Source organism: Eutrigla gurnardus (assembly GCF_963514095.1).
Source record: "Eutrigla gurnardus genome assembly, chromosome: 11".
In the NCBI taxonomy this organism is placed as follows: domain Eukaryota; kingdom Metazoa; phylum Chordata; class Actinopteri; order Perciformes; family Triglidae; genus Eutrigla; species Eutrigla gurnardus.
In genome coordinates this window covers 5,150,499-5,177,850 of record NC_139925.1, presented here as the reverse complement: position 1 = coordinate 5,177,850, position 27,352 = coordinate 5,150,499, and the positions used below count along the sequence as shown (strand labels likewise).

At 48.3% G+C, this 27,352-nt stretch overlaps 1 protein-coding gene across 3 annotated transcripts; it reads right to left on the bottom strand.

The window, feature by feature from the left end:
• Window positions 1-702: 702 nt before the first annotated feature.
• On the bottom strand, window positions 703-26,316 carry mymx (myomixer). Of its 3 annotated transcripts, none has more exons than XM_084020790.1 (33): window positions 25,643-26,316; window positions 25,088-25,171; window positions 23,951-24,073; window positions 21,280-21,426; window positions 20,533-20,724; window positions 19,549-19,635; window positions 19,208-19,326; window positions 18,999-19,113; window positions 18,848-18,925; window positions 18,662-18,777; window positions 17,292-17,454; window positions 13,530-13,678; window positions 13,321-13,417; window positions 13,014-13,163; window positions 12,607-12,756; window positions 11,855-12,111; window positions 10,830-10,965; window positions 10,273-10,470; window positions 9,729-9,881; window positions 8,665-8,882; window positions 8,268-8,451; window positions 8,034-8,189; window positions 7,487-7,825; window positions 3,849-5,732; window positions 3,387-3,518; window positions 3,232-3,306; window positions 3,050-3,136; window positions 2,861-2,952; window positions 2,684-2,769; window positions 2,384-2,444; window positions 2,092-2,285; window positions 1,640-1,792; window positions 703-1,553 (listed from the first exon to the last, which is right to left on the bottom strand). In XM_084020790.1, the coding sequence occupies exons 1-33, from the start codon at window positions 26,174-26,176 to the stop codon at window positions 1,285-1,287; spliced, it is 6,978 nt and encodes a 2,325-aa protein (XP_083876916.1). In that variant the 5' UTR covers window positions 26,177-26,316; the 3' UTR covers window positions 703-1,284. The 3 variants fall into 3 exon arrangements, with proteins under 3 accessions (XP_083876916.1, XP_083876917.1, XP_083876918.1); XM_084020791.1 differs by having other exon boundaries at window positions 13,321-13,414; XM_084020792.1 differs by having other exon boundaries at window positions 19,549-19,632.
• Window positions 26,317-27,352: the final 1,036 nt, after the last annotated feature.

Sequence of the window (27,352 nt, the reverse complement as noted above, 5' to 3'; positions counted from 1 at the left end):
ACAGTTTTCTGTGCTTTTTTCCCCCATTCTTTAAGCCAAAACGACACCGTGACTTCTGGAACTGAGAGGCGGTGAAAAAAAACCCCAGACTCTTGACTCCTTTTGTTGTGCTTCGAGTGAAAAGGTGCACCATTGTTCACGTGCTTCACGGGCCTCCAGCCAAGCATATTTGCATCGGTTTCACCGTTTACAGCTCGACCCGGCGCTTCCACAGCTTTCGTTGCTCTCCGAGTGACACTTCAACCGCTTTTAATCTTTCACCTCGGCTGACACCTTTCACACGCCTCGCGTAAACTCCACATTAAAATTTCAAAAACGCTTTCAGTGACGCTTTCACCTCATGTCAACTGCTCTTCTGAGGATTCAGCCTCTTTTTTTTCCCCATACTTCTTCCATGTATCTTGTTTTTCTTTTTGTACATTTGCACCAAGTGACCTATTTCTTTTCGCCGTCTCCCTCCCCGCTGTGAATACTCCAGACATCTCCAGGGGGACTCGCTGAATATTTTGTAATGCTAAACAGTGGTATTTTGCAAACTCTTCATGCATGTGACTCATTATGCAGCCGCGGATGTCTGCAGAGGATGTTTGGTTCCTCTGCTAAAAAAAAACAAAAAATGCTCTTGATTATGGATTTGTTTGAATCTTGTCTTTGATTGTCGGCATGTTTTTTTATAATATGCAGAAAAAAGAAGCTCGGCCCGGCCTTTAATCTCTTTATTCATCTCCAGAGGAGCACAAAGCTTGAATAACATTTCCACCACAGCTATGTTTAAAAATAAATATCCTCATCCAATAATCACAGCCTAAGCGACGCAGAAGCGCTGGTTTTTCAATCTTTTATTATGAATAGTCTTTTGTTACAGTTTGTATTTTAAAAAGCGTTAATATCAAACAAAGCTCCAGCAGTGTCAAACTGCTGACGTAGGTGTTTGTGTGCACCGCGCGGCGTACAGGTGGAGCTCAGGATGCTCATAATGAGTCACGATGACATCACGGGGATGATTCTCTTAATCTCCACTGAGCAGGTTTCTCTGTTCAACTCAACAATCCAAAACTGGGAAAACAGGAAGTAAGACTTTGGGGTGAAAAACGTGTTCATCCAAAAAATCCAATCTAGAACTACACAGTGCACACTCACAATACAAACAGTGATTTATAGAAAACACATCACAATAAAACCGTGGCAGCTCTTCCGCTCATAAATACAGTCAGTAGTAGCATTTCTCTCTTTTTTGCTTGTGCACTGCACATTAGAAACGTATTAAAAATGAGTATAATCATTTTAAGAACTCAAGTCCTTTTTCCCAAAGAACTTCTTGAAGACGGACTTGTTGCGAGGCCGCGGCAGGCTGGCGAAGCTCCTCAGGGCGCCGTCCTGCTGACAGGCGTCCTGCTGCCACCCGGTGGTGGCGGCGAGATGTGGCTGCGGCTCAGGTGACTTGTCTGATGACTTGTCTCCGACGACCAGAGTCACACAGTAGTTGGAGGAGCCTCGTTCCAGGCCTCCGGCTGCCGTCGTGTGCAACATGGGTTTGATCTTCTGAAAGGTCGCTGAGAGAGGAAACAGTCATTTAGGAGACGAAACACGGGTTTGTGACTCTCAGACACATGAGTGAGGTTAACGACCGCCAGCTGACCTGATGTGAAGGAGTGGGAGCGACGCTTGTTGCTGGGCCAGTCCTGACTGCTGGAGACGGGGGAGCGAGGGGAGGCGGGGGAGACGGAGGAGGAGGAGGATGTTCCAGTCAGTCGGTGAGTCATCGTCTGCTGTAAACGGCCTTCATCATCATCTAGGAAGGGACAAAAACGGCATTAGAGGGGGGCCGAGGGACACAACTGGAACCTGTTACCGTAGTAACAGATGTGAGCTGCCTGCCTGTGCAGTATATTGTAAGACGATACAGTAGCTCCCCCTAGTGGAGGACACTATGCTTGCAGCAGACATTCATTTTTCTTTCAAGGTTAGAGGATTTATCAGTCGCCTCAAGTCTAAAAAAGGCAGCTTATAGAAATCCTGTTCAATGACTGACTGCCTCCTCTCGCCATTCAGTGGGCGGGGCTTGTGCTACCCAAGTGTGAACTGCCTTACCGCAGCAGTCTCCCTCCGATGGCGAGGCGGTCAGCTGCTCGTCCACGCTCCCTAAATGACTCTGCGGCGCGTGACTGAACTCTCTGGTGAGGACGACGATCTCTTTGGTTTGGGTGGCGGTGCCGCCCGGCGGTTTACGCCCGGGCAGCGTGGCGACGGCGGAGGCGTGGTGGGAGGAGCAGTGGAAGGGCTTCCTGTGGAGGTGGGAGGGGCAAACATGTTTTTTTTTGTTTTAATTACAGTAAAAAGATTTGGAAGCAAAAGGAAAATGAAGAGAAGCGTTGTATCTTACGAGGAAACGGGGACGTGATCATCCGGGACACTCGATGATGAAGACCCAGACTCACCCCGACCTGTTCAGAACAAACAAATATGCCCATAAAGTTAATATTTTCAGACACAATCCTCTGTTTATTCCTATTTAAATGCATCAGTAATCACATTTGACCAGGTGAAATTAATTCATGCATAACATTTGTTTGCTGCTATAAAATACGAGACATGTGCAAATTATTCCAACATTACGGGCGACCCTGTATTTAATAATCAGCTCAGATTTAGCACACAGTAACGTTGACATCAAATGTTTAACCTGTGCTGGCTTGTATCTTCATCATCCACTTCTTCATCATGAAGCGGGAGGATGCGTTGAGCAGATATTCGGAGCCGTCGCGGAGCCTGAGGGGCCAGAAAACACGACTCATTACAAACCAGAGAACCATCCAGAAAACCCCTCATCGTTGTGATGGAGCGCCGGTTCAAGTCTCACCGCAGTCGGATGCAGTTGGGTTTCTTGGTGTAGTCCGGCGCCGGCGAACACTCGGCTCCCGCCAGGTTCAACGGCAGGCCGCACGCCGAGCTCTGCAGCACAACACGGATTAACCACCGTTCATACTATACCATTCAATTATTCATCATCGCCTCGCTTTCTCAACAGCTCTTATTGTTGTATTCTTACCCTCAGTGTGTCCTTTCTGTCCTGGTAGAAGCACAAGGTGTGCCGATGGAGGACGGCGTGGTAGGAGCTCCAGCCTCTGGAGGCGGCCTGTGGAAATACGATAAGAGTGTGCTGCTGCTGACTGTGGGGCTTTACATTTGCTGACCGTGCTGGCTGGAATATGAAAAAAAAAACCCACTCACTTTCTTTCCTCCCAGCTGCAACTTGTGCTTCCTCTCCAGCGTTCCCTCCATCGACTGCAGCTCAGGCTTTCCACTCTGGGAGGGGTTTCAATTAATGCCGCAATTAGACAAAAAAAGGGGAAGAAAAACATATTTGTAACAAGAGCTGCTCTCACCAGGGTGATACAGCGCCCTCCTGTGGCCACGGAGTCGTCCTGCTGCTCCGTGTTTTCCAGCTGAGAGGCTTTTGTTTGCTGACAGACGGCGTCCAGGCTCATGTGGACCGACAGCAGACTCATTGACTGGTCCTGTGCAGGAAGAGGAGAGGTCATGCTCATGCAGCTTCCAGGGCAACATTCGGTTTGTATTCACTGATAATCTTGACATTTTACAAACATTTAAATGCATGTGATGCATTATTGAGGCAGGGTGGCTTCAAGTTTCAGTTCACCCAAACTACAAAAACACACTCCCTTTTCTTTTAGAGGGTGATAAAAAACTCTAAAAAACTACAGTGTAAACTCTAACAAACCGAACCTGTCGCCATGCCGACAAACCAGAAAGTGTTTTTGTTATTTGTGTGAACTGATGCAGCCTCTAAGGTTTCAACATTCCAGTACATCAAACGTTGACCTCACCTTGGAACAACCTGCATGCTCATCCACCTCCTCCCCCTCCGGTGTCTCCTCCTCCTCCTCCTCCGCCTCCTCGTCCTCCCTGTATTGGTAGATGTATCTCTGATTGTCCCCGACATCCGGCAGCTTCACCGTATCGGCGGCCGTCTCGTTCACCGTCACCGAGGTCTTGCCGGCCGGCTCCCTGTTTGGGAAGGCGGCCCAGGACCTCCGTTCTCCGACGGCCATCGGAGGGAGGAGGGGGTGACCTTTGGGGCTCTGCTCCTTGTCGTAGCCCAGCAGGCTCTGAAGGTAAGGGGGGAGTTTAAACTCGGCCACGAGGAGGTTGGGGGCTGAGGCCGTGACCAGGTTCCTGTAGAGCACCGCCGGGGTCTTGGGCGAAGGCGAGCGGGACCGGGGCTGGCTCGGGGGCTCCGAGGGTTCCTGCTGGCTCGGCTGGTACATGATGTCTGAGCAGACGCTCTGCCTGTAGTTGGTAGTCTGGTTCCAGATGTCCTCCAGCTCCTCCTCTTCCTCCTCAAACTGCTGGTGGTCCAGGTGGACGGGCTCCGTTTCTGAGTCCGCCAATGGATTCGATGATTTCTCCGTCGCTTTGGTGCAGTCCAGACCGCCCACCTCCAGGGACATCACCCTCCCCACCACGCCCTTGGGCGGCGGGTTCTCCGGACCCGGGGCCTCGCTGCAGAGCTTGATGCTGCTGGAGGTGGAGATCCCCGAGTCCACCGAGTCCTGGCGAACGCTCACCGTGGACTTCAGGTTCAGGACCACGTGGGAAGCCTGGCACTGAAGACTCTCCTCGCGCTGGGGTCTCGCACCTTTGTGGTACAGGTGTCCGTTTAGGTCTCGGATGAGCGTGTGGACACTCGGGCACTCGTGTTTGTGCACAGCCGTGTTTAAGACCTGGTTCACATAGATGGGGAGCTGGGAAGGCTGGCTGGTCTTGTCAGCTGTGCTGCTTTTAACCTCTGACAACATCCTGTCCCACTCCTGTTCTGCATCCTTCTGCAGGCTGATCTGGGTTTCAGACGGATCGCTGCCCGGTACGGTCTGGTCCTCTTCTTCTTCTGGGGATGGAGGACGTGGTGGCGGATCTTTCCGCGTCTCGGGAACTCCGAAGTCTGCTGAGCCGTGTGCGATGGCGGGAGCGGGTCGAGTCTGTTTGAAGGAGCTCAGGGCCGTGTGTCTCTGGGAGTGGGGGTCCGGATCGGCCCCTACGCCTTTTTTGGCGTCCGGTGGGGCGATGGTGATGATGTCCTGAATGCTGGGGATGAGCGTCATGTCCTTGGGTAGGTCGAAGCTCAGCACGGAGCCCAGAGAGAGGAACCTGCAGTGGCTCCTCGTGTGATTTCCGGTCGGCCCCTCTGACACGGGAGGGGCCAGCATGTATGGAATAACGCTGTATTCTCCAGAACCTTCCGTGTCGATGTCCCTCAGCAGGGGATTCTTCATGTAAGCCATAGCTTCCACTGCGTCCCCGCTCTTCGGCGAGCTCTTCTTCCTCTGGCCTTCCTTCAGGGGCCACGTGTGCGTGTCGTACGCGATGGCCTCGGCGTTGCAGCGCGGCGGCCCCTCCGTCGGCTCCTCCACGCCCATGATCTTCTGGATCGTGTGGCGGCGAGCGTCTCTCTTCCTCTTCCTCTTCTTGCTCATTCGCTTAAGGCTGCTGAAGATGGAGCCGCTCGCCGCCAACGTCGCCGATGGGTGGAAGGTGACGTTGGCTGTCTGAGGCGCAGCCGCGGATGAAGAAGACGGCGGGGAGGAGGAGGACGGCGAGAACGTAGGGGAGGCTGAGGATGTGGAGCGGCTCTTTAAGCGGGGGAGGGTGATGCTCTCGTACACGGGGGCCACAGCCAGGATGCTGTCCTTCACATGCAAGTAGGTACTTACCTAGAGGAAGAAAAGGATGTTAGACACGCGTGAACTCTCCAATCATCCATGCTTTATCGCGAATGGTTAAACCTCAGAGAGACTCATGCACGCGGCAGGCCGCGGCCCCGTGGCCCTCTGGGAGAACGAGAGCTGTTTCATGTGTTACAGATGACACGATGAACACAATCAGCTACATTAAGGAGCCTCTTTTCTTCCCTCTACATCCAGAAGTCTCACACAGCAATGCAAATATTAAAAAAACAACAACGTAAAAATAAGATGAAAGGACAAAAGAACACAATCGCACACTTAATCAGACTCATGTGCGGCTGCACATGCCGTCATGTGCAGCTGTAACGGCTTGACCTTTCACCTCTGTGACTAATCTCTTGTTTCTGTGGGAGCCCCAGACTGTAAATCACGGTGAAAAGTTCAGCACCAGTTTCCCGGTCTAATGACCTTTTTTTGCAACGCCATTTTTTTTTTTGCGCAACTTTCACAGGAAGTGAAGGAGGTGGGTCACTCGCTGGTTTTTCTTTGCACAGCTGAGGCACAGCTGCAGAGAGACAAACAAGAGCAGGTTTTTGCATCAAAGCTGGTGGTGAAATGACAGAAGGAGAAGAGACAGCTTCTGTCAACAGTCACAGCAGGGAGACGACCGCGCCGAGCTCTTCTTACTCGTCATCATCCTCATTCTGTCTCTGTCGGCGCTCTGCGGCTTGAAAAGCTTTAAAAAGATCCAGAGAAAAGTTTGAATGTCGGCGTAAAGTCGGCACTTTCAGTTTAGGATTTAACCGTTTATCTGAGTTTACACAAGACGAGCTGGGAGGGCGGAATGTCTGCAGGATTATTATTGCATCTAAAATGTACGTATTTAGTTTTTAGAGCCTCAAAATGAATTTATGACGAGTCCTCGTTAACGTGACTTCTTTAAAATCCAGTTTTTAAACCAACTTTCATTCGCAGGAAAGTCAATCAATTAAAAAATACAATACAATTCTACTAGAATACTCTGTATTTGGTATAAATTAACTCACAAGCGGATTGTTGTTCACTCATTGGAGATCATATTAAAGCATTACTACACTTCCCCTCGTTACATTTATATTAGATTGTAAAATTGGCGCCTCCCTTTTCCCCATCCCGTCACGACAGAATAAAATCTAAAAGTAGAATTCATTTGGTTTTTGGATTTTGCATTTATGACCACAGTCGAGTAGGAAATAGTGCGTTTTGACAGGAAAAAAGCGGTTTGTTATCTTTTCTCCCTTTTCTCACATTAACTGTAGATTTTCCAGCCGCAGCGACTTCGGGGTGCAAACACGATAGCGTTTGGCCGTGACTCGTTTCCTCTAGCGCTCATGCCTGCTTTACACGGGGGAAGCCGAGGACTGGATGTTCCTCGTAACGAAGGGGGTTAGTGGAACATGCTGGCCTCTAGAAAACACACACAGCATGCAGTCCCAGCACACTTTGAGACGCAGCATGCGACGCCACTACACACCGCGCAATTTACCTCGTCTGCACTCTGCCGGTAAATCTTTCTCTTTCGCTTTAAACTACCCAAAGTATTTTCCAAAAGGCCCTGGCAGCGCCTCCAAAAGTTTTTACAGGCAGAAGATTGAGGCTGAGGGAGAGAAGAGGAGGGTGGGAGGAGAGATGAAGGCCTGAGGAGAGGGAGGAACAAGCAGCTAGAGAGTCCAGGAGGGAGATCCCATGCAGCTACATGGAGGAACACATATTACTTGTGAGGTGATGAGAGCGTTCCTCACCCTGTGGACCGGCTCCGAGGTCTCCTCAGCGACCTCCTCCGACCCAGGGGGCAGGTCAAGCACCTGAACCTGGCTGTCCCCCTGCCCCCCGAAGCTAAGGATGAGGTTGACCGTGCCCCCTAAAGCAGGGCTGCCGGGCTCTTTGAGGACCACGATGGAGGATTTGGGGGACTCCGAGGAGGAAGCGATGCTGCTCATGACCTCGTACCCGTCCTCCAGCTGCTCGTCCTCTCGCAGGGACGAGGGTCGGCCGTCTCCCGCTGCCTTTAATCGGTCCTCATCGGAGGGGAGGACCGGGGACGGATGGGACTGGTGGGCCTCGAGCTCGGGAGCTGAACTCTACGTAGGAAGGACAAATTAACAAATAAGGACCGAATACGTTGCAATAACAGGAAACATATGTTTCCCTCCGTCTTCATCCACAGCCAGTCAATCTGTCACTCCTTGATTGTTGAGGTTGTGTGACTTATTGTGATGATTATTTTGTGGGTGCCAAATTTTCAACTTTCTTTTTTTCCCCAAGCCTGTCCCCTCTTTGTTAGTTTACCTCCGTGGTCGGAGCGCACATCGTGGCCTCGGAGTAGATGTTATCTGGCGGAGGCTCCTGTTTGCTCCTCTTGTGAAGCCACTGTTGTTTCTGAGCTCTCCAGTGCACCGAGATCCAGCCGAGCATGCTCCTCAGTTCCTCCATGCGCTCTCTTACCTGCAACACAAAACTCTGTATTTGTAAAGACGGACATAAAGGAAATGTATCCGAGGGTCGCGGTGGAGTCGTGCTCACCATCTGCGTGAGGTGGTGATCAGCGTCTAACAGGTTCCTCCCCGCGTCCGCGAGCTCATCGAACTCCTCAAACTTTTGCTCGATCTGCATGTCCAGCTCGGCGGCGAGGGGCCTCCGGCCGTCTTTCCCAAGATGCAAGGCGGTGTCTGAGAAAATGCAAGACCTGGTGTCTTCTGTCCATGAGCTATTCAGAGAAGGGAGGAGGGACAAGACAAGGAACAGGGCTGTGAGAAAACACATGCAATCGTAAAAGAAACCTGAGAATGACCAGACTCTCGGACAGTCATCGCCTTGTCACGAGTCTTAAATTAAACATTCGCCTGACAACGAGAACATCCCGTTCTTCCCTTGAAATCATATCTGAATGGGTAGATCCCCCCCCCTTCTCCCTGCTTACATCATGGCGAGGTAGCTCCTGAAGAAGTCCTGGAGCTGCAGGAACTCTCGCAGACGTGCCTTGTTGCCCGCCACGCTCCTCCCCAGCTCCGTCCAGCCCTCCAGCACCGCCCGCATCTTCGCCCCGAGCACACGCACCCTCTCCGGACACAGCTCCGCCAGGCAGGACGTCTGGCTCTCCATCTCCTCCACCTCCTCCCTGATGACTTCATAGTCAATCTGTGGAGAATCACACAGTCTATCATCTCCCATCGTCCTCTGCATCGCTCAAGACAGCCTGAACCAATTGTATCTCTCTGCGTGACTATGACCTCATCCCCCCATAGCTTTATGCATATCATTCAGCTAGAGGCCCATATGGTCCGCATGTGGGGGGCTGCAGCACTATGGCGGGCTCGCAATCTCGGACCCCCCTTTTTTTTCTTTCTTTGCTTTTTGACGAGGCGGTAATTAATAGGGTTCTCTGGGAGTAAAGCCTCGTAACGTTTCTCAGCCGCAACAACACTTGTGTGTTGCGGATGCCTGTCTGCTGACGGCACAGTTATTTCAGTTTGAGAGATTAGGTCATTTTTCTGCTCCTCAATGGTATCGAGTCCAGACAGCTGCCTGTGTGTGTGTGTGTGTGTGTGTGTGTGTGTGTGTTTGTGTGACTCACGCAGGACTTCACCAACCTCACATCTCCAACCCTCTGACCCACACACACACACACACACACACACACACACACACACACACACACACACACTCTGAGAGCTAACAGAACAATGATTCACACGAGCATAAATAAATATTCCGTTTGAATAATAAATAAACTTTTGCACGCTCTGTGTGTGTTTGCAGTTTATATATTAAATTAAACACAGCACAAAGTGCGCTTGGCTTTTTTTTTTTTTTTTTTTTTGGTGTGAGAAAATCTGGCACAACAGGAAACAGGCTGTGGAACAATGTGTTGGAGGCGAGTGCAAGAAGAGAGAGGGGAAGGTGGGGAGGGGCTTCCTCTTTTTCATTACACCAAGCGATGGTCAATAATCCCAAGTCAACGGGACGGAGTTAGCCTCCTCTCACCTCCAGGTGGTCCTGCTTCTCCTGCAGAGCCTCCAGGCCGCATCGGTCTGGCTCACACTGGACCGCCATGTCCGTCTCCCTCTCCAGGATGTCCAGGCTCAGCTCCTTGCTGCAGCACAGGCACTCCTCCACGTGCACCGCCAGGCTGGCATGCTGGGTAAAAGGCGCAAAGTCATCATGAGCTTGCTCGCTCGTAGGCTGTCATTAAGTCATTACGCCTCACCGTGCGTTATTTGTTTTCCAACACCGTCGGTTTAACAAACTGGCGTCCCGTAGTCCCTCCCGGGTGTGTGTACTATTTTGACATTTGTATTTCCTCCTTACTGAGAATAAATTGAATTAACGCAGAGAGGGGGGGGGCTATTAAAGCACACAGCCACAGACAAAAGGAAACCAGATGTGGCTCTATTGGTTGGGGTTTGTGCAGCTGTTTGGACAAGTGGAGGAACATTCAGCATCGAAGATCATCCTAACTTATAAAACAACCTGTGGGATCTAATGAACCAGAACTAGAGATATAAAAACCCGACTCCGGTCTCCTCACCTTGCTCAGCAGCTCCCGGATGGCCTGGTCGTGGCTCTGCGACCGGCCTCTTTCCCTGACCGTGTCGTTCAGCATCTCCACGGCCTCTCGGAGTTCCTCCACGGGGTCTCCCATGCTCTCAATCAGGGGCTCGCCGCCGCCGCTGCCGCTCTGGAGTCCCAGCAATGTGGGAGCTGAGGAGATCTCACTGTGAAGAGGCTGTTAGTGACGGAGAGAGAGAGAGAGAGGGTTGTGTTTTTGTGTTTATGTTTGGAGATATTCATTTATTGCTCCAGTGATGCTGAATTTAAATAATACATTTTTTAATACTTTTAGTTATAAATAAGGGTCATCGTGTTGGGTGTGTGGCAGACGTCTCACAAACGAATATCTCAAACCTAAACTAGTAGCTCAAGTGAGGTTTTCTTTTTTAAATTTAGGTGAAATGGCCCTTTAAATGTGTGAATCTCTGGATTCTCTGGCCTCCTCCAGGTTCATTAATGACTCTCTGTCTCTGTAGAAGCGAGAGGTCGTCTGTCTGACAGATAACAGATGGACGACCCGTCAACGCGTCTCACCTGGCCCAGACTGTACCGACCCCCGCTGAGCTCCTGACTCTCCTCCAGCTCCACGCGCTCCAGGAACTCCGTCAGCATCCGGGTGTCCTGCAGCTCCGAGTTCTGCTGGTTCAGGGCACTTTGGACACGATGGTACCTGAAACACACACACACAGACCAACAGGAATGTTTTAATCACCAGCTACACCCTAAACCATAATCCACATCCACATATACACTGTACATCCTTCAGTGGGACCACATTACACACACAGTGCTGTTTATGTAATCATACATCACGTAAACAGTTCCTGAGCGTTCCCCTCGTCCATGCAGAGTTTATATTTGAGATGGTAAAGAGAATTTCAGAGGTTTTTTTTGCAGAATAAATGGAGCCTCACGTTGCTTGTATGCGGCGTTAAATAATGACATCATGCCGAGTGTCTTACAGCTGGTGGTTTCCCCTCAGACTGCACTAGTGTCCATCCCGGCCCCATCTAACACCCCCACCCTGGAAACACTTAAACCCAGACCTTTTCCAGTTCTTTATTTGCTTTGGTCACCTCGCTGCTCTTTACAGAGTCCCGAGCTTGTGTTTATGGACGCGGGTCGGTTACATCCAGTAAACCAGCCGGCATCATAGGGGCTTTTTTTTACTGAGTGTCCATGGCAACCACCTGTCTTTCAAGGGCCAACCAGAGAGGGAGGCATCATCCTTGAGTGGCTGCGGGTAAAGGGCATGTCAGGACTGAATAAACTCCAGCCTTTGCTATGAATGAGTGCATGGAGAGTATTATATTATATATATATATATTTGTGTGGTTTGTGGGCTGAAATTGTTTATCTTAAATGAGAACAGGGGATTTTTATGAATAAACTCTTCCATGTTGGATTGCACACATGTCGAAGCCCAAAAACCCGTGACCTCTTGGAAACACTGACAAAATCCTGACTTTATTTCCGAAACCACCGCAGTGTGATTGTCTTCCATGATGATACCCTTTTCCCTCTTCCCACTCTCTCTTTCCCCGTGAAAAAAAACTCACTTTCTCTCCACCTCGTCCATGCGCGCCGGCAGGCTCCGGGTGTGCGGGTGACTGTGGCTGTGGAGGCGCTCCACTTCCTGCCTCAGGGCGCCGAGCTCCAGGCTGCGCGCCGCCACCTCCTTCTCCAGCAGGCAGCTCTCCCTCTCGGCCATGCTCATCGTCTCGGGGTCGCCGGCGAGGGCGGACTCCTTCATGGAAAGCTCCACAGACTCCAGCCAGGCCTCCAGGCTCCCCAGGGCCTGCAGCACTTTAACAACCTATACAGAGTACAGAAGGGCGCCTTAATGACGGAGAGGGCTTTTTTTTTTTGCTTCAATAATTTGTGATTTAGTGCACGGGGCGAAAACAAGCTGAGGTGATGTACGGCACCAAGAAGACAATAATAGGTTCACCTAATGGAAGCAGACTCACATCTTCTGTAATAAAAGACTTTCCAACTAAGTCATCAATCTGAGGGGGGGATTTGCAGCCTCTTTCCATCCCATAATCGAATTATATAGCAGCGAAATTTATATCCCTCGGATTACCCGTCATAAATCCTGGAGAATATACCTTGCAGACTCTTCCAATTAAGATGCTAAAGATGAAAGTAAACGAGCTCCTCACCACGAGTGCATGCGAGCCTCCGAGCTCCGGGAGAACTGATCCAGAATCATCCGTCATAACCGTAAATTCCCCCCCCCTATATAACTTCAAGTAGGACGCCTCGCTATGACTCAAGAGGCTGTTGTGAGAGGTTTTATTGACCGTACCCTGAAGCCCAGCTCCTTGGAGGCCTGCAGAAACACGGCGTTCCTCTGGTGCCTCCTCCGCAGCTCTTCCCACAGGACTTCCAGCTGGCTGAGGAACTCCTCGATCTTGGCGCTGCCAGGGTGCTGAGCGCGGACCAGCCCTCGGCCCTCCTGGCGATGGCGGGAATTAAAAACCGATGAGAGCATGCGTTGACTAAGGAACCCCCGGATTCACGTTGCAAAAATACAAACACTAATCTGAAAGCTTAGTGTGACTAAAGGCCTCTCGGATGAATAATGTGGGTTCGTTATTTGATTAATACGTGGAGCTGGCTTGTCTGTAAAAACGTGGGGGTTATTTTCATTAAAAGGCATTCATCCAGTATGTTTGGAGACAAGCTGTGTATGGCAGCGTGCATTTGGCTTACCCGTTTGACCACCTCTATCCTGGCCCTATTGGTGAGAATCTCTTGCTCCAGAGCGTGTTGACACCTCCTGGCGGCCTCCAGGCCCTCCATGCCGGCTATCGAACACACCTGTGTGGCCATGGACACGTTGTCTTTCAGCCAGGACAACGTCTGAGATGACAAAGGAGAGCAAGCGGTTTAAAAGAGGAGAACGAGGGAGTCGAATGCATCTAAAACGTGACATAATGGTCTGGTCGGTTACAAGTTAATGACTATCGCTGCAATCAATTCTGAGGTCAAGCTCCGCAAGGGGGGGATTTCGAGTCACCTTGTCTGCAGACACGGTGAACTTCTGGAGCTGCGCGTGAAGCGGTGGGTGGCCTCGCGGGGCCGAGGCAAGCTTGGACTCCGCTCTGGGCTTCCTGCTGCAAAGAAAACACAAAGCATGTGACTCCAATTAGGACTTACATAAAGACCTCTCATTATGTAAGTCACACAGAGAGAGAGGGAGGGAGGAAGCCAGGCCGAAAATGTCACCTTTCCCCCTTTGATTGATGTGTGTCGATGACATCACTGGCGCAGGCGGGGTCGCCTCCCGTGGGTGAAGAGGTGTGGTTCGCCGGTGGCGGCTGCTCCTGGCTGTGGCCGCTCGCCGCTCTGCCGCCGCCGCCGCATTCAACCGTACTCTGAGGACAGAAGAGCGAAAAACATCAGCAGCATGAATTTGCTTTTTTACTTTCAGCCATCGGATGAACGACCGGTTGCATAAACATCTCCGATAGAGGATTAGTGTAACTCACTGCTGATGTGAGCGTTACTATGGCGCCCATAAAGCAAAGCCTCTCCTGTAAACGACACAAAGCATACCGTCTCACAAAGGTTGGCTCTTCTCGGTGAAACAACCCAGACCCGGCTGAAGCTTTTTTTTCTCTTTGACGGCATTTAAGTTCCAAATAGAAATACTAAAGATGGCAGCTTAAATATATTATAATTGAGGTTGCCAACATGTGCTACACCACTCTGATGTCTGAAAACAGAATTATTAGCCTTTAAAAAAAAAAAACTCCCCTATATCCCCCAACTGTCATTAGAAAAGCAGCAAGGGGGCCTTAGATAGTGATTTCCATGGGTCTCCGACTCTGTTTAGGAGTTTTTTTTAGCGAGGTCAATGTAAGAGCGATATACCTTCTCTATGTGCAGAAATATATTTAAGTCGTGGACAGCCACTAAGCCTCTTTTACAGCCGTTTGAGTGCTTTAAAGGTTGGCCAGAGGACTCGGAGGCAGCAGGGTTTCCAGTGACAGCTTCACGGATCTGGACGATTAAAGAACACAGGGGACATCCTGATGGTTTCTTTCTACCAACTGCTGTTCACCATCGGTTTCTTAATTACGTTTTAGGTTTTTTTATTCTAACTGAGTATGATTCTAAACAGTAGCCAACCAAGATTTTAAAAAGCGCCATATGAATAAGGTTTTACTCTATCTGGTTGGCACAAATGTGAAACTACGACGGCGTATTCGGGCCACTATAGGAAAAAAAAAATAATAAAAACGCAGCCGAGAGAGGCGGGCAATATTCAGAGAAATACTTTATAACACTTGACAACAAGTGAAAGCCACCGCTAGCTTAAGATTAAGATGACAATTTGGCCCAAATAAATAAAACCCAACAATAACCAGCAACATCATCACCCCTAAAGGACCTTAACGAGGCGTTGTCACACGTTCTGATGTATTAATTATAAAAAATAAATGCGTACATTCATGGGAAGTTAGCTAGCACAAACGGCGGTTGTTAGCATCGTAATAAACTTGCAAATTTGCCCCTTTTTTCCTGTCTTGGCTCCGTTTTTTTCCCCTACGGTGGCCCTAATACGCCGTTGTAGGCGCAAATGTGAAACTGACCTTTCTCTGTCTAACTGTATGAATAATGCAGTCCGCTGCTGCGATAATTGTTCTATATAACATAATATCTTTCACATATGCCAGTAAAAACCAGCGCTGACACGAGTACGTTAGTCTCTGCAACAATCAGCAAAGCAAACATTCATCTGTCGATGCTCCAAAAAATCAGAAAAAGGTTGAATTTACACGACGGGCCAGAAAGCAGCAAACAGCCATTAATAACAGTGTTTTATGGAGGAGCTTTTAATTGAACCGTGTTATTTTCTGACCGGGGCTTGGAGAAGAAGTGAGTCACAGAGCTGGAGGAAAAGTGTCGCCCTCCAGAATTATGCAGGAGATGCAGTAAATTAACGGAGGTCTAACATCATTTACTAACATGCCAGTCATTTTATAGCTCGGCCCGAGTTTCGTGGAGCTGCATTATCTGTGCTAAAGCTGCAGAACTTAAAAAAAAACCCCGTCTGTGATTCATTTGACAGGGCTGATAACCATCAATGACGTCTCCTCTCCAGATATGTGCTTCTGTCCTTCATCCTTCACAGTGGCTTCCACTGTAAACAACTCCCGTAGAGAGCTCCACGTATGAAAAAGGATGATGTCAGCCTCAGCAACAACAACAAAACATGTTTAATGGTTTGTCTTTTTTCATATTCTGTGTGTTTAAGGTCTCATCCAGTCGTCTCCTAATTCAGAATCCTTCTCCCCCCCATCTTGTTGATTCTTATCTGTTTTCAACCGATCTCTCCTCCCTTCCTCCGTCAGCGGGCTACGAAGTGATGTCAGCCAAGAACTATCACTTAGCACCGAGCCCATCTGGTGTGCAGCCCCGGCATCTGGCCGCCATTAGCCAGAGAAACAGACGATAGCCGCGTTTACCTCGGGCGACGACGTGAGGTCGATACTACTGCTGACACCGACGTGGAGATCATAACGCATGTTCCCGTACGGACAAAAACACCTTCAATCTGCACCATAGTGTCTATGATAGCATGTCTGCGGATACCAGCACACATGCAGATGACTCACAGTCACTATCAGCCCACAGAAAAAGCAACAAAAAAGCATCCGGGAGCCGGAGTTAAGAGCATGTGACAAATTACAGTTCAACTGGTGGTTTTACAGTAAAAACCCAGTTTGGCCTTTTTGGTCTCCGGGGTTTTGTTCGGAGCATCTTATTAGTTTTCTATTAAGAGTAACAAGAGGGGTTCCCATAAGACCAGCCAACATGGGAGTGACATGGACTCAGCCAACATGTTTCGGGATCCCTGTCACAGGTGTCGACCCAGTTAGAGCCCGAAGACACGAGCAGCGGAAAGTAAACTGACCCAGAAACACTGAGGATGGAAAGAGTGAAGTTTTCCTCCTTCTTCTTTCTTCTTCACTGGGCAAAATGAGGCCAGAGACTCAGCAGGGACTTCTTCCCTATAGAGCTCAGGGTCAGTAACGGGAGTGAGAGAGTGGAGCATTGCATCATGGGATGCCTCTAAGGCACGAACGTGCCAAAACAACAAACTGTGAAGAGATTTAATGTGCCAACTTAAAAAGCCTAAATATAAACATAATGACTGGCTTCTAACATGCCACACACTTAACTTTCTGGATACAAAGAGTATTTCCTTGGTAGGTTTATGGGTGGCGGGGTTACTATAGGAGCGCCCACGTGTTCAATAAAGTGCTGGTCGGCCTCCAAGATGAGGAATGTCGTGTCTGAGGAATACACATGCTCTGCAGATTATCCGCTCACCCCGGGCCGACCCACGAGCATCTATTAATATAGTATTAATCCAATGACTGTGTCCTAGAGCGGCTCAGAGCCAAGACACTATTCTACCATAAAAGTTAGATTCGGGGTCGCACCGGGAAGGGCTTATTTGCTCTGGCCCGCCGCTCAGCCATCTTGTACAGTCATGGCGTGACATTTTTCATGGAAACTGGTGGGACGTTTTTTGCCAGAGTAAACAACACCTCGAAAAGCTCTTCCTGTGACTCCTAAGGGCCAACATTCATAACATTTAGAAACCGGGGAGAAGTTTCTATTGCCTAAAAGCTGGTTTTCATCCTCGCCGGGTTCCTCACGACTCGTGATGTTATGAAGTGCAACTAACTAGCTGGTAGGATGGAAAACCTGCAGCAGGTCGGGTGCCAAGACTACAAGCCACTGCTCCAAAAAGCGCCTGTTATTTCGGAAAAAAAAAAAAAACCTGCTGCAAATTGTAAATCAGGCATTTTCCTAACCAAACGGACAAAGTGCGTCATTTTCTCTGCAGCCCACAGATGTCGTAGGACTGGAAGAGGCTGATGGCGCTGTTCTCCTCCCCCGGCCGAGGGAGCCGCAGTGTGGTTTCCTCCAGTAATAGAAAACGAAAAAAAAAAATGCCCGAAAGCCACTTACCACGCAGCCCTTCAGGCGATTCTGCTCCTCCTTCACCTCCTTTCCCATGACCCTCTGCGTCTCCGTTCCCACGATGCACTGGGGTTCTCGGTCTGGGGTCGGGAGGTCGCCGTCTTCCCTGGTGAAAGAGCAGCCGGTGGGAGAGAGCGCCGTCCTATCGCTCCTGCAGAGCCGGAGAGAGAGAGGGAGAGGTTTCTACCCGTGTTTGTGTTGTTTTGCTTAAAATGAAACACAGCTGATAAGACGAGGTGATGTCATACTTGGATCTAAAGATAGCACCGCTGGCACGAGAGGCTCTCAGCCTGAAAATGTTTTGGAGACGGATGTCAGCGTCTGCAGTCGTGTATTATTATTATTATTATTATTATTATTATTATTATTATTGTTATTAACTATTCCATCTTTATTTGCCCGGGTAGAATATAAAGATTACAATGATATCGACCAGCCAGTCCAAGATAACATGAATATTACAGGCCAGCCTGAAATTACCTTTTTACATGAATATTCATGGTCCCCAGAGGGTGGATTCTAATGATTTTAATCAATACTATACTATTAAAACAACATTTCCAAACAAAGTTTGATGACCCTTTGACCTTTTCCCGAACACCTTCTTTTATACAAGAAATATTGGAAGAATTTGGTTCCCAGAAGATGAACCTTTTTGAACATAATCACGTCACGTGCATTTTGCATGAATATTCATGGTCCCCAGAGGATGGATTCTAATGATTTTAATCATTTTGGAACAAAGTTTGATGACCCCTTGACCTTTTTCCGAACACCTCCAAGTTCCCACTTTTATGCAAGAAACAGAAGAATTCACTCCCCAGAAGATGAACCTTTATGTTTTGGCCACGTCCTTCATTATGCTGCACAATCAGTATATAATATCTCTTATTTCCCGTTTTACCATCTCATTAAGTAGATATCGGTTCTAAAAAAAGGATCGAATGACGTAAAAGTCTGAAGGCCGTTAAAGCAAACAATAAATTTGTTTTACAAACGCCATAAAAATTACAAAATATTCTTGTAAACGTGTTGTATCTCGTAATTTCGTTCCGACCATCCAAGGTGACGGCACGCTTATTTAACGGCGCGAAGAGAACGAAGCGCGTTGCCAACTCGGCTCCGTGAAGAGCCAAGACGTTATTCATCGAGTAATCAAACACGCAGTTCATATTCCAAAAACAAAAACGTGAATATTAGAGGAAGTAAAGCGGTGGGTGGCGAGCGATGCTCAAGGTCAATCAATAGAGAGAGAAAATCTTTAAACAAATGGAAAATACTTTTAATGTCGGGTTCCCCCGAAAGAGCAATAACACAGAAATTACAGTTCCAGCTCGGTGGAAACCGCCATCTTTTACCTGAAAACCTTCTGAAGAAGCGCCCAGCGGTCCTTCACCTCGCTCTGCTTCCGTGTGACGCCGGTCGCCATGCCGGGATGGAGGTTAGACACCTGGGACACGCTCACGTCCAGCATCTACCACACACACGGGAGGTTAGCTGGGTTTCAGGATCCTGCAGGTTTTAAAACAGAAACACTCTCCTACCATGATCTGACTGGCGATGTCTCGTATCTCTCTGTCTCCGAAGCCGTCCGTCTCCTTGGATGCAGAGATGCTCGTCCTCTGGAGGAGACGATAAGCGTCAGTCAACGTGAAGCGAATGTAAAATCTACCATCTAAAAAAACAGAATCTTACCATGTTATTAATAGCAAACAGCGTGTTATCGGCCTGCTGGTAGAACGAGGACACCTCCAGGGCCAGCTGAAGACTCTCATGGTAGCTCTTGAGGTGAGACTGGACTTTCAGCCACCTGCACAGAGGAGACAACACACACATGAGCCTTCTATCTAGATTCAAGATGTTTTAAATGCAGCTCAACTCACACAAGGGGGGACAAAGTGTACATTTTATTGATGTGCTTCCTCTTGCTGGAGATGTTTTTGCCATCTGTCTTCCCTTGTTTCTCCAGCTTTAGGGCCAAGTGGTTGATCTCCTCGTGGAGGTTTCGGTATAGCTGCTCATCCTGCAGGGGAAACAGGGGGGAACACGGTCCAACTATGACCTCAGCTGTTCTGTACCATACACTCTGGGAGATGCATTACAGTCCCAGATAAATGACTGGGAACTCTCATTGCGTTATAAACTATTAACATATGGGGAATGTGTCTACTGTACTGTTACTTAGCCCGTGTGTTGTTTTTATTTCATCACGGCTCTGTTAATTCTTCTCCTTTACAACACTCACCTGCTTCAGATCTAAAATCCTCCTGGTGAGCTGCATTTTGTCAACGTTTTCCCCCAAGACATTTGCCAGAGACTGCTCCTCTTCCTGCTGGCACACATAAAAGTCAGTGTTTATAGCCCCCATTTGTTAGAAACCCGACCATTATTCCTTTTTCTGGAGGAAGCCGGATTTAAACCACATTAAGCCGCGCTACCAGGGACGACGCTGAACAGAAACAGCCGTCGGAAATTAAGGTGAGGACTCCGATGCGCGGAGGGGAAAAGGATGAGTGGAACTAAATGGAGAATACAGGGGGGGGGGTGGTTTATGGACTTCATAAGCAACATCCTCCGTTGCATTCCCCACGGGTTCATTATCAATCATCGGTCCCCTCGTGCCAGACGTGAACAGAAAGATAAACACAGGCCGAGGACGCAGATTGTTTTTTTGATAATGACAGGCAGATGTTTTACATCGCAAACAAGAGAACGTCTTCGGGATACTGAGATAATTTCCTGTATAAGCAAGTGCTGCTTTTTTTTTTGGTGCCAATTATCTTGACGACGAGCTGCCTGTCCGCTCATATCAGCCTCGGGGGCCGATATGAGCGCTTGATGCCGTTTGTGTTTGGATGAATGGGGAAAGGAGGGGGAGATATTTGAGGGAGGTGGTAAGAATGAGAAAAAGGAAATATGTAAAGTGAAGTGTCTGAAATTTAAATGAAAATGCATAAAAAACTCTTATTTGAAGCACTCATTTTACCCTATTTCACATAACGTTAAATTTGAACATGAATTGGTAATGTTAGCATCATACCATCAAAAAATTATATAATAATAATAATAATTATAATAATACATACGTTTTATGTGGTGCTCAGAGATGCTTTACAAAGATAAACTAAATCAAGACAAGCAAAAAAGAGTTTAAAGGTTAAAAGCAAGAGAGAAAAGGTGAGTTTTGAGTCCCTCCCTCTGCATTTAAATCTGTTTTTTTCTGTCTTACCTTGTCTTTAATCCACGCCTCCAGCTTGTCCACCTTCCTGTTGAACTCCTGCAGGTTCTTGGCCCCGCCGAGGGCCCTGGTCTGGTTGGCGGCCGTCTGCTTCAGGGTCTGCCACTGGTCCCGGAGCTGGCTCAGCTGCTTCTTCACCAGATCCGAGGTGGGGTTCAGCCGGCAGATCAACTGCTCGCCCATCTTACATAAAGACCAGAAAACAGTGGCCTGTTTATTTGAAGTCCAGCTCAGACGGGGGTTCTGCCAGACTAACGTGGACCGGCTTTGCCGAGGACTTTTGACACCTCGAGTGTGTCAGAGTCATTGATTATGAGCCAGTTGGCTTCCCAGATGTTGGAAAACTGCCATTTATTTCTTTGAGAAAATCGTCTCCTGGTCCTGCGTCTGCCCTTTCCTGAGCCGTCTGGAGTGTCAGGGGAGGTTAATTATCAGCAATGTACCATTTCAAAACATTTTCTCCGGAGGGAGAAAGTATAAACTGGCTTGACAAGAACCGTCTGGAGCACTGAGGCTCTGCTTTTCTCTCTGGCCGACTGGAAATGCCTTCCAGGCTATTATGTCCTGCCTTATGTGATCTGACAGACTCTTTTAGCACCAGAGACTGGTGATTAATGTTTTGCGTTCAGATCTCCATCACCCGTTAATAAAAAAAAGGTTAAAACAAACATTTCACTTTTGGGATGTGGGTTGTCGCTCCGGCCTGTAATGTTTCGGTCCGAGTGTTGACTCGGTTACCTGGTTGAGTTGGATGAGGGTGTTCTCGAAGTCTTTGAGGTCCCTGTGGAGCGTCTGAGACGCCTCCTCCCAGTCCTGCAGGGGGCAGCGCTGAATGTTGCATCCGTCCTTCAGGTCCTGCAGCTTGCGTTTGATCCAGGCCTCCGCCTACATCACAACCAGACACAAAAACAATTAGGATATGCTTCACTCTTTGCTTATAGGCCCGACCTATATTGTTTTTTGGACCGTTTTTGCCTTTCATTGAGAGAGAGAGTGAGAGTGAAAGAGGGAGACATTTCAGAAATATCCCCTTTTGCTGCTGTAACCCTGTAAATGTCCCCACTGTGGTACTAATAAAGGATTATCTTATCTTAATTTTTCTAAATAAATCAAATGAAATCTATCATGGGTCTTAGCGATCTGATGTTATAAAACATGGCAGAGATTGACTTAATTCTTGATGCGTAAATATCATATTTGTAAATATGTTTTCATGGATCAGTATTATGGAAACTGTTTCCACATAATTAAATATCTAGCTCTTTCATCCCGTCTGCAGCCTCCTGGCTCCGGGTCTCCACCGTGTAACGGGACACTCAACAAGGCGGTAGTCGCGGTCTTGTTCCGCGGGACACATTTTTCCCTTTCGAGTAACACGGGGCCTCAGACACACACCGAGAACAGCTCTTTGTTCTCCGATGTCATGTTATGCGGAGCAGAAGTTGCTCTTGGCCCGGGGCCCCCGGGAGCTCCGTTGCATAAGGCTTTGTCTCGCAGGCGCTGACTTTCTCTCTGGCAAACATCTGTGTGTGTGTGTGGAGAGCGGACAGAAAAAAAAAAGTGCAAACCAGGTGGCCGAAAGTCAGAAAGTGTTGGAGAGTACAACGTGTTTGTTTTCCTGCTAAAAAAGAAGTCGGCGTGGAAGTGAGCGACCCGCCCGGATCAAGTCACAACAATCGGGAATGGATTCATAAATCAACTTCTTGGGTTTCTCAGATCCTGAGAGAGTCGTACGATTGCTATTGTGTAAAAAAAATAAATAAAGAAATGTCAAACAGCAGTTAAGCACACTGAGTGAGGCGTCATTGAGATGAAAGCATTATTTCCCGTCTCATGATGAATAATAGACTCTACAGTGATCAATAAAAAATCGGGACCACACATGACACACGGCCTTTAAACAGCTCTTTGGTGCGAGATTAAAAATGTGATGTCACTTCTCCTCAGAGAGGCAGATCGTTAACTTTACAAGCCCCCCCACTCCCCCCTCTTCCTCCTCCTCCTCCTCCTCCTCCTCCGGGCATTTCTGTGTCGAACAGAAGGAAAAGAGCTTGACAAAACAGGCCGACCCCTATCTCCTCACGCCGGCTCATAATGACCTCATACAGGAAGTCTATGATTCCCTTGTTTTTTCCTGTCAGCTCTCCACAACAATTGGCTACTTATCAGAATGTACAGTAAGGGCCCTTTAGTCTGCACCGCCAAGAATGGACGGCTAATGCACGGCGCTCAGATTGCTGATTCTTTTGTGAGAAAATCTGTGACCCCCAGCAGGAAAACACATGGACCAAGATCTTAAAATAAACCCAGTGTTTGTTGATTATAATCTGTAAATAGAAACCAGGCTGCTCTTCATTTATACAAACTTCAAAGTTCCATTTTTAGTGTGCACATCTTGACGCTTTAGGAGATGTTGACCAACAGGCCACATGTCTGGCCCCTCCAGTAATGCGACTCGGCCCCCGAGAAGGACGTGGGAGTGGAGGTTTCTCTCCACTCCTTCTAACATGGAAGTGAAGATGGTGAAAGGCGAGACGTTGTGCAGAAACTCGGAGACAGACGGTGGGCTTCTCCATGTGGTGACCTGCTTTGCTCTCCTATAGCTCGAAACATCGAGGGCCCCTTTAAAAAAAAAACTCTCACTTCCACTTCCATGGTGATGTTAATGCTGAAATAACACATTTTCATCAGCCGTAGCGCTCATCCGAATCCCCCCCGTGTTATTTAAAGTAGACTAAAATACAATAAGTTTCCTCCAAAAGCAACAGAAATGTGAGCTCCACACACACAGACGAGGCTTCTAAGCTTGTTAACATTAACAACTTGCTGCTTTTCAACACATACATCATACGTTTCCCTCGGTTGACACGTTCCAAAATTAATTTCTCATTTACTGGAAGTGAAGGGCCCCTATCGCTCACATTGATGACAACCCATCCACCCACCCACACCGGACAACATGTCCCCTCGGTCTGAACCGTCTGCAGAAGAATGTCCTTGTGCTGTGCAGCCGGGCTGGACGCTTAGCGATGAGATAACACAGCCAGTTGTGCTGCTTGGCTGAGCCTCTCCTGGGCCATAGGCGTGAAGAGATGGAGCCAAACAATGATCTCATCCCTAAATAATTGCTTCACTTGTGGCGCCCCCCCCTTCCTTCTCTTCCCCCTCAGACGAACACACACAGCTCATACAGTTCTGTGGGACGGGAATAAGAACCAGTGCATATTTTATTCTCCTCATCTGCTCTTTGTATGTTTTGTTCTTTGTTATTTGCTGCTGTAACCCTGTAAATCCCCCCACTGTGGGACTAATATAGGATTATCTTATCTTAAACCCACACCAGCTTGTGTTGATTAGTTTCCGTGTGACAAACTGTTGATGGTGATATTGCGCGTGCTTATTTTTTTACCTGCAGTGCTTCCTTGTTGAAGAGCGAGTTGCGCTGAGCGAAGCAGTCGGTCGTGGTCGAATCAGACGCCGGCGCTTCGTTCTGTGCGAGCGGATGACTTTCTCTCCTCTGAGGCTCGGAGATCTGCGTGAGGAGCACAAGTTTGTTTCATCACCATGGCAATCTGACGCACAGCTGAGTGTCCATTCATGTTGATTATTATTTAACTGAGACCACTACAAAGCATTAACGCGACATGAAACGAAACACAAATCAGGAAACATCTGGGCTCGTGAAGGAAGCGGGAGCAGACGGCCCTGCACGTAAACACGTCGCCTTTAAAAGTAGATCATGTTCACTCTCTCATACCTGAACAGGTAAAGGCACCTCCACCATTTTATTTGGAGGGGGGGACGTTAGCATGAATAATATATGAGGAAAGGAAAGGTATTGTTGTGGTTACAGAATAAGACATGAGTGTCCTAAAAGGAGGAATGAGGCCATCGCTCTGTGTGTGTGTCAGTGTTATTATAAGCAGCCTCCATTGAGGACTTTCTTTTGTTAACATCTTCCCTGACCTCATGTTTTCCAGTGAGCCCTGCCTCCGCCACACACACACACACACACACACACACACACACACAATCCACTTGAAAACCCTTCAAACGTACACACACACACCGCTGCTTTGCTTTTTTTTCTTTCTTTAACGAATCACAGTTAAACAAGAGGACACAACGGGCTACTTGTGTGGCGTTCAAAGACTCCCACAGCTTAACTGGTTTTCCACTTTCTTTTTTATTTTTTTTTTGTGCTCCAAACTTATAATGAAGTTTGGCTGAACGCGAGCACATGACTTCACTTCCTAAGCTAACTGCTATAAAGGCCATACTGTGTCGCAAAACAAACGCAGTGTGAATAAAGTTTCGGTTGGAAAATAGCAACAATTATATATATATATATATTTTTTTTTTTACATATTTAGGTGTTTTTTAGGCAATATGTGATTTAAATTAAACTCCTAATTGACGTCAAGAGAACCAGGGAAGCCATTTTTTCTCCTTCAAGCTAGCTAGCTATTTGTCGTTTTTTAATATCGTATTAATTAGCATTTAGCAGTTAGCATTTAGCAGTTAGCTAACGTTAGCATCATCTTACCTGTAGGACGGGTTTCTCTGCGTTCAGCCGGGTTTGTCCCTGCGTGAGCCGAAGTTCATCGCTGCTGTCTTTTTTGAGTAAAACCTTTAATAATATAAGAAGAAGAAATAAGCAGCCGTTAGAGCTGAAGTTACGTCACGAAGAGAAAAACATGTAAATGAGAACGACAGGAACGAGCACGGAGACGATGACGACATTTACCAGGTAACAGGTACACGTTTTTACATTTCTCTTGGTGTCAAACAATGTCATTTTTAACCGATATTAAAGTTAATCATTATTATTTACATGGAGAAAAAAACAGTGGGTTCTTCAGGTTATTAGCTTAATATTTATTATTGAAATAAAATGTCTACTTTTCATGCTGAGTTTGATATATTACAATTTTTTTGTTAAATTGTGAAGGTTTATCACAAACTTTATGTAACTTAAACACTTATGTGTAAATACATATGTATAAACGCCCATTATTTTGCTGTTATTGAAAAAATAAAAAATAAATATTTCCTTGGTTATCATTAAGTCATATTTGCATTAGTAAATCACGTGCTGTACCTTGAACTGAGAACTGGGCTTATTCTCGCAGCTTACTCCCACAATCCTGGGCAGATGTGGGTCTGATGTGCTGCTGGTGACGTTGTTGTTGTTGTTGTTGTTTTCCGAAGCGGCCGCCGTGACGGAGAGCTGCGTCTGCACCACGGACGCCCCGTCCTGCTGTCTGTCTCTGCTCCCCGAGATGGTGATCTTCCTGATGGACCTGGAGACGGCCGAGGTGGAGGTGGAGGAGGAGGCGGAGGAGGTGGAGGCGACGTTCTGGTTCAGGTGGTCCTCGGCTGCCATGTCCTCCTGCTCGTGCTTGGCGGGGGCCACCTGCTTGAGGACGGGCGAGACCACCAGACGGGGGCCGTGCGAGCAGACCTGCGACCGACTCAGGTAGAGGGAGTTCAGGTTGTGCTGCAGAGTGCAGTTATCCAGGCTCTGGCTCTGCAGATAGCTCTGCGTAAACTCCTGGCATTTTGGCACCGCCGGCACCGACAGACGGGTCCCGATGGTGAAGGGCTGCACCTTCCTCACGATGCTTTCAGACATTGTCCAGATAAAATATATGCAGAAGTCCAAATGAGGAAAAAAAAGAAGAAAAAAAAAAGTCTTGTCACATCCCTTTTTTTAAAAAAACCCTCCTCGTTCTGTTTTGTCCAGTCTCTGAAGCACAGGGGGAGAGAGAGCAGCTCAGTTCTCCACCTTCTTGTGCATGTTGAGAATACACAGCACGCAGCCCAGGACGGCTTCCTTGGACTCCTGGGATCGAATGCGGTCCCAGACGTGGCGCAGCGCCGTGCCAAGGTGGGCAGCGCCCGTAGAGAGGCTTCTCCTGAGGAACCGTGCCACGGAGCCTGCCAGGCTGCTACTGAGGAGCCTGATAACCAGGGACCGCAGCAAGATGAAAACTGCTGGCATGCTGCCGGACCCAAAAAAAATTGGCGAAAAAAAAAGAAAAAAAGGAAAAGCTGAAAAAAATAGGAGGGAGGAAAAGAGGGTTGGTTAAGAGAGGAGATGAAGTCACCGCTCTCTCTCTCTCTCTCTCTCACTCTCTCTCTCTCTCTCTCTCTCTCTCTCTCTCTCTCTCTGTCAGCAGCAACAGAGCGCAGAGAGTGGGCTGTAAAGCCTGGCTGTCAAAACTTCCCCTCTGAACCCCCCGAACAGAAAAATCTGTCCAGATAAGAGGTGAGTAATGGAGTCGGGAGGGTGAGAGACCTCTGTCAGACCTCTTCAGTCACAGCTTGTATCCTCTATGACGTAATATCCTCAGCTGAAACAAACTCTCGCCTTACACCTCCACCTTAAAGTGCAGAGGGACAGGTTTTTAAAAAAATAAAACAAAAAAAGAAATCCAGGCTGCGATGTGAGGAGCTTCAGAGGGTCGTGTGTGTGTGAGCGACGTCTTCTCCCGGAGTGAGTGTTTTCCTCAGCTCCCGAGCCTTTCACCATCAGGCGAGGAGCAGTTGTCGCCCGGGTTACCAGCTGAACGGAGCAGCTGATGATGAGGGGTTCAGCAGAGCACATGTCGGGGCTGACTGATTGGAATGGCAGGGGGTGGTGTGCGTATGTCGGGGCAGCGGGGGGGATTACTGAGGAGGGCTCGACAGCAGAGGGGGGAGAAAATATTTTTGCTGCTTCCACTGGTGAAAGCTTTTCCCCAAAAAAGGAAACTCTCACTCCTCACTCACGCTGACCTCTGACTTGACCCCGGCACCTGGTTGTAAC

Coding starts and splice junctions, on each gene's coding strand:
- mymx (XM_084020790.1), bottom strand. CDS start 26,176: ATGTCTGAAAGCATCGTGAGGAAGGTGCAGCCCTTCACCATCGGGACC. Junction 18,778..18,847: donor ACATCGCCAGTCAGATCATG/GTAGGAGAGTGT, acceptor TGTGTGTGGTAG/ATGCTGGACGTGAGCGTGTC. Junction 1,793..2,091: donor ATCGGAGGGAGACTGCTGCG/GTAAGGCAGTTC, acceptor GTCCCTTCCTAG/ATGATGATGAAGGCCGTTTA.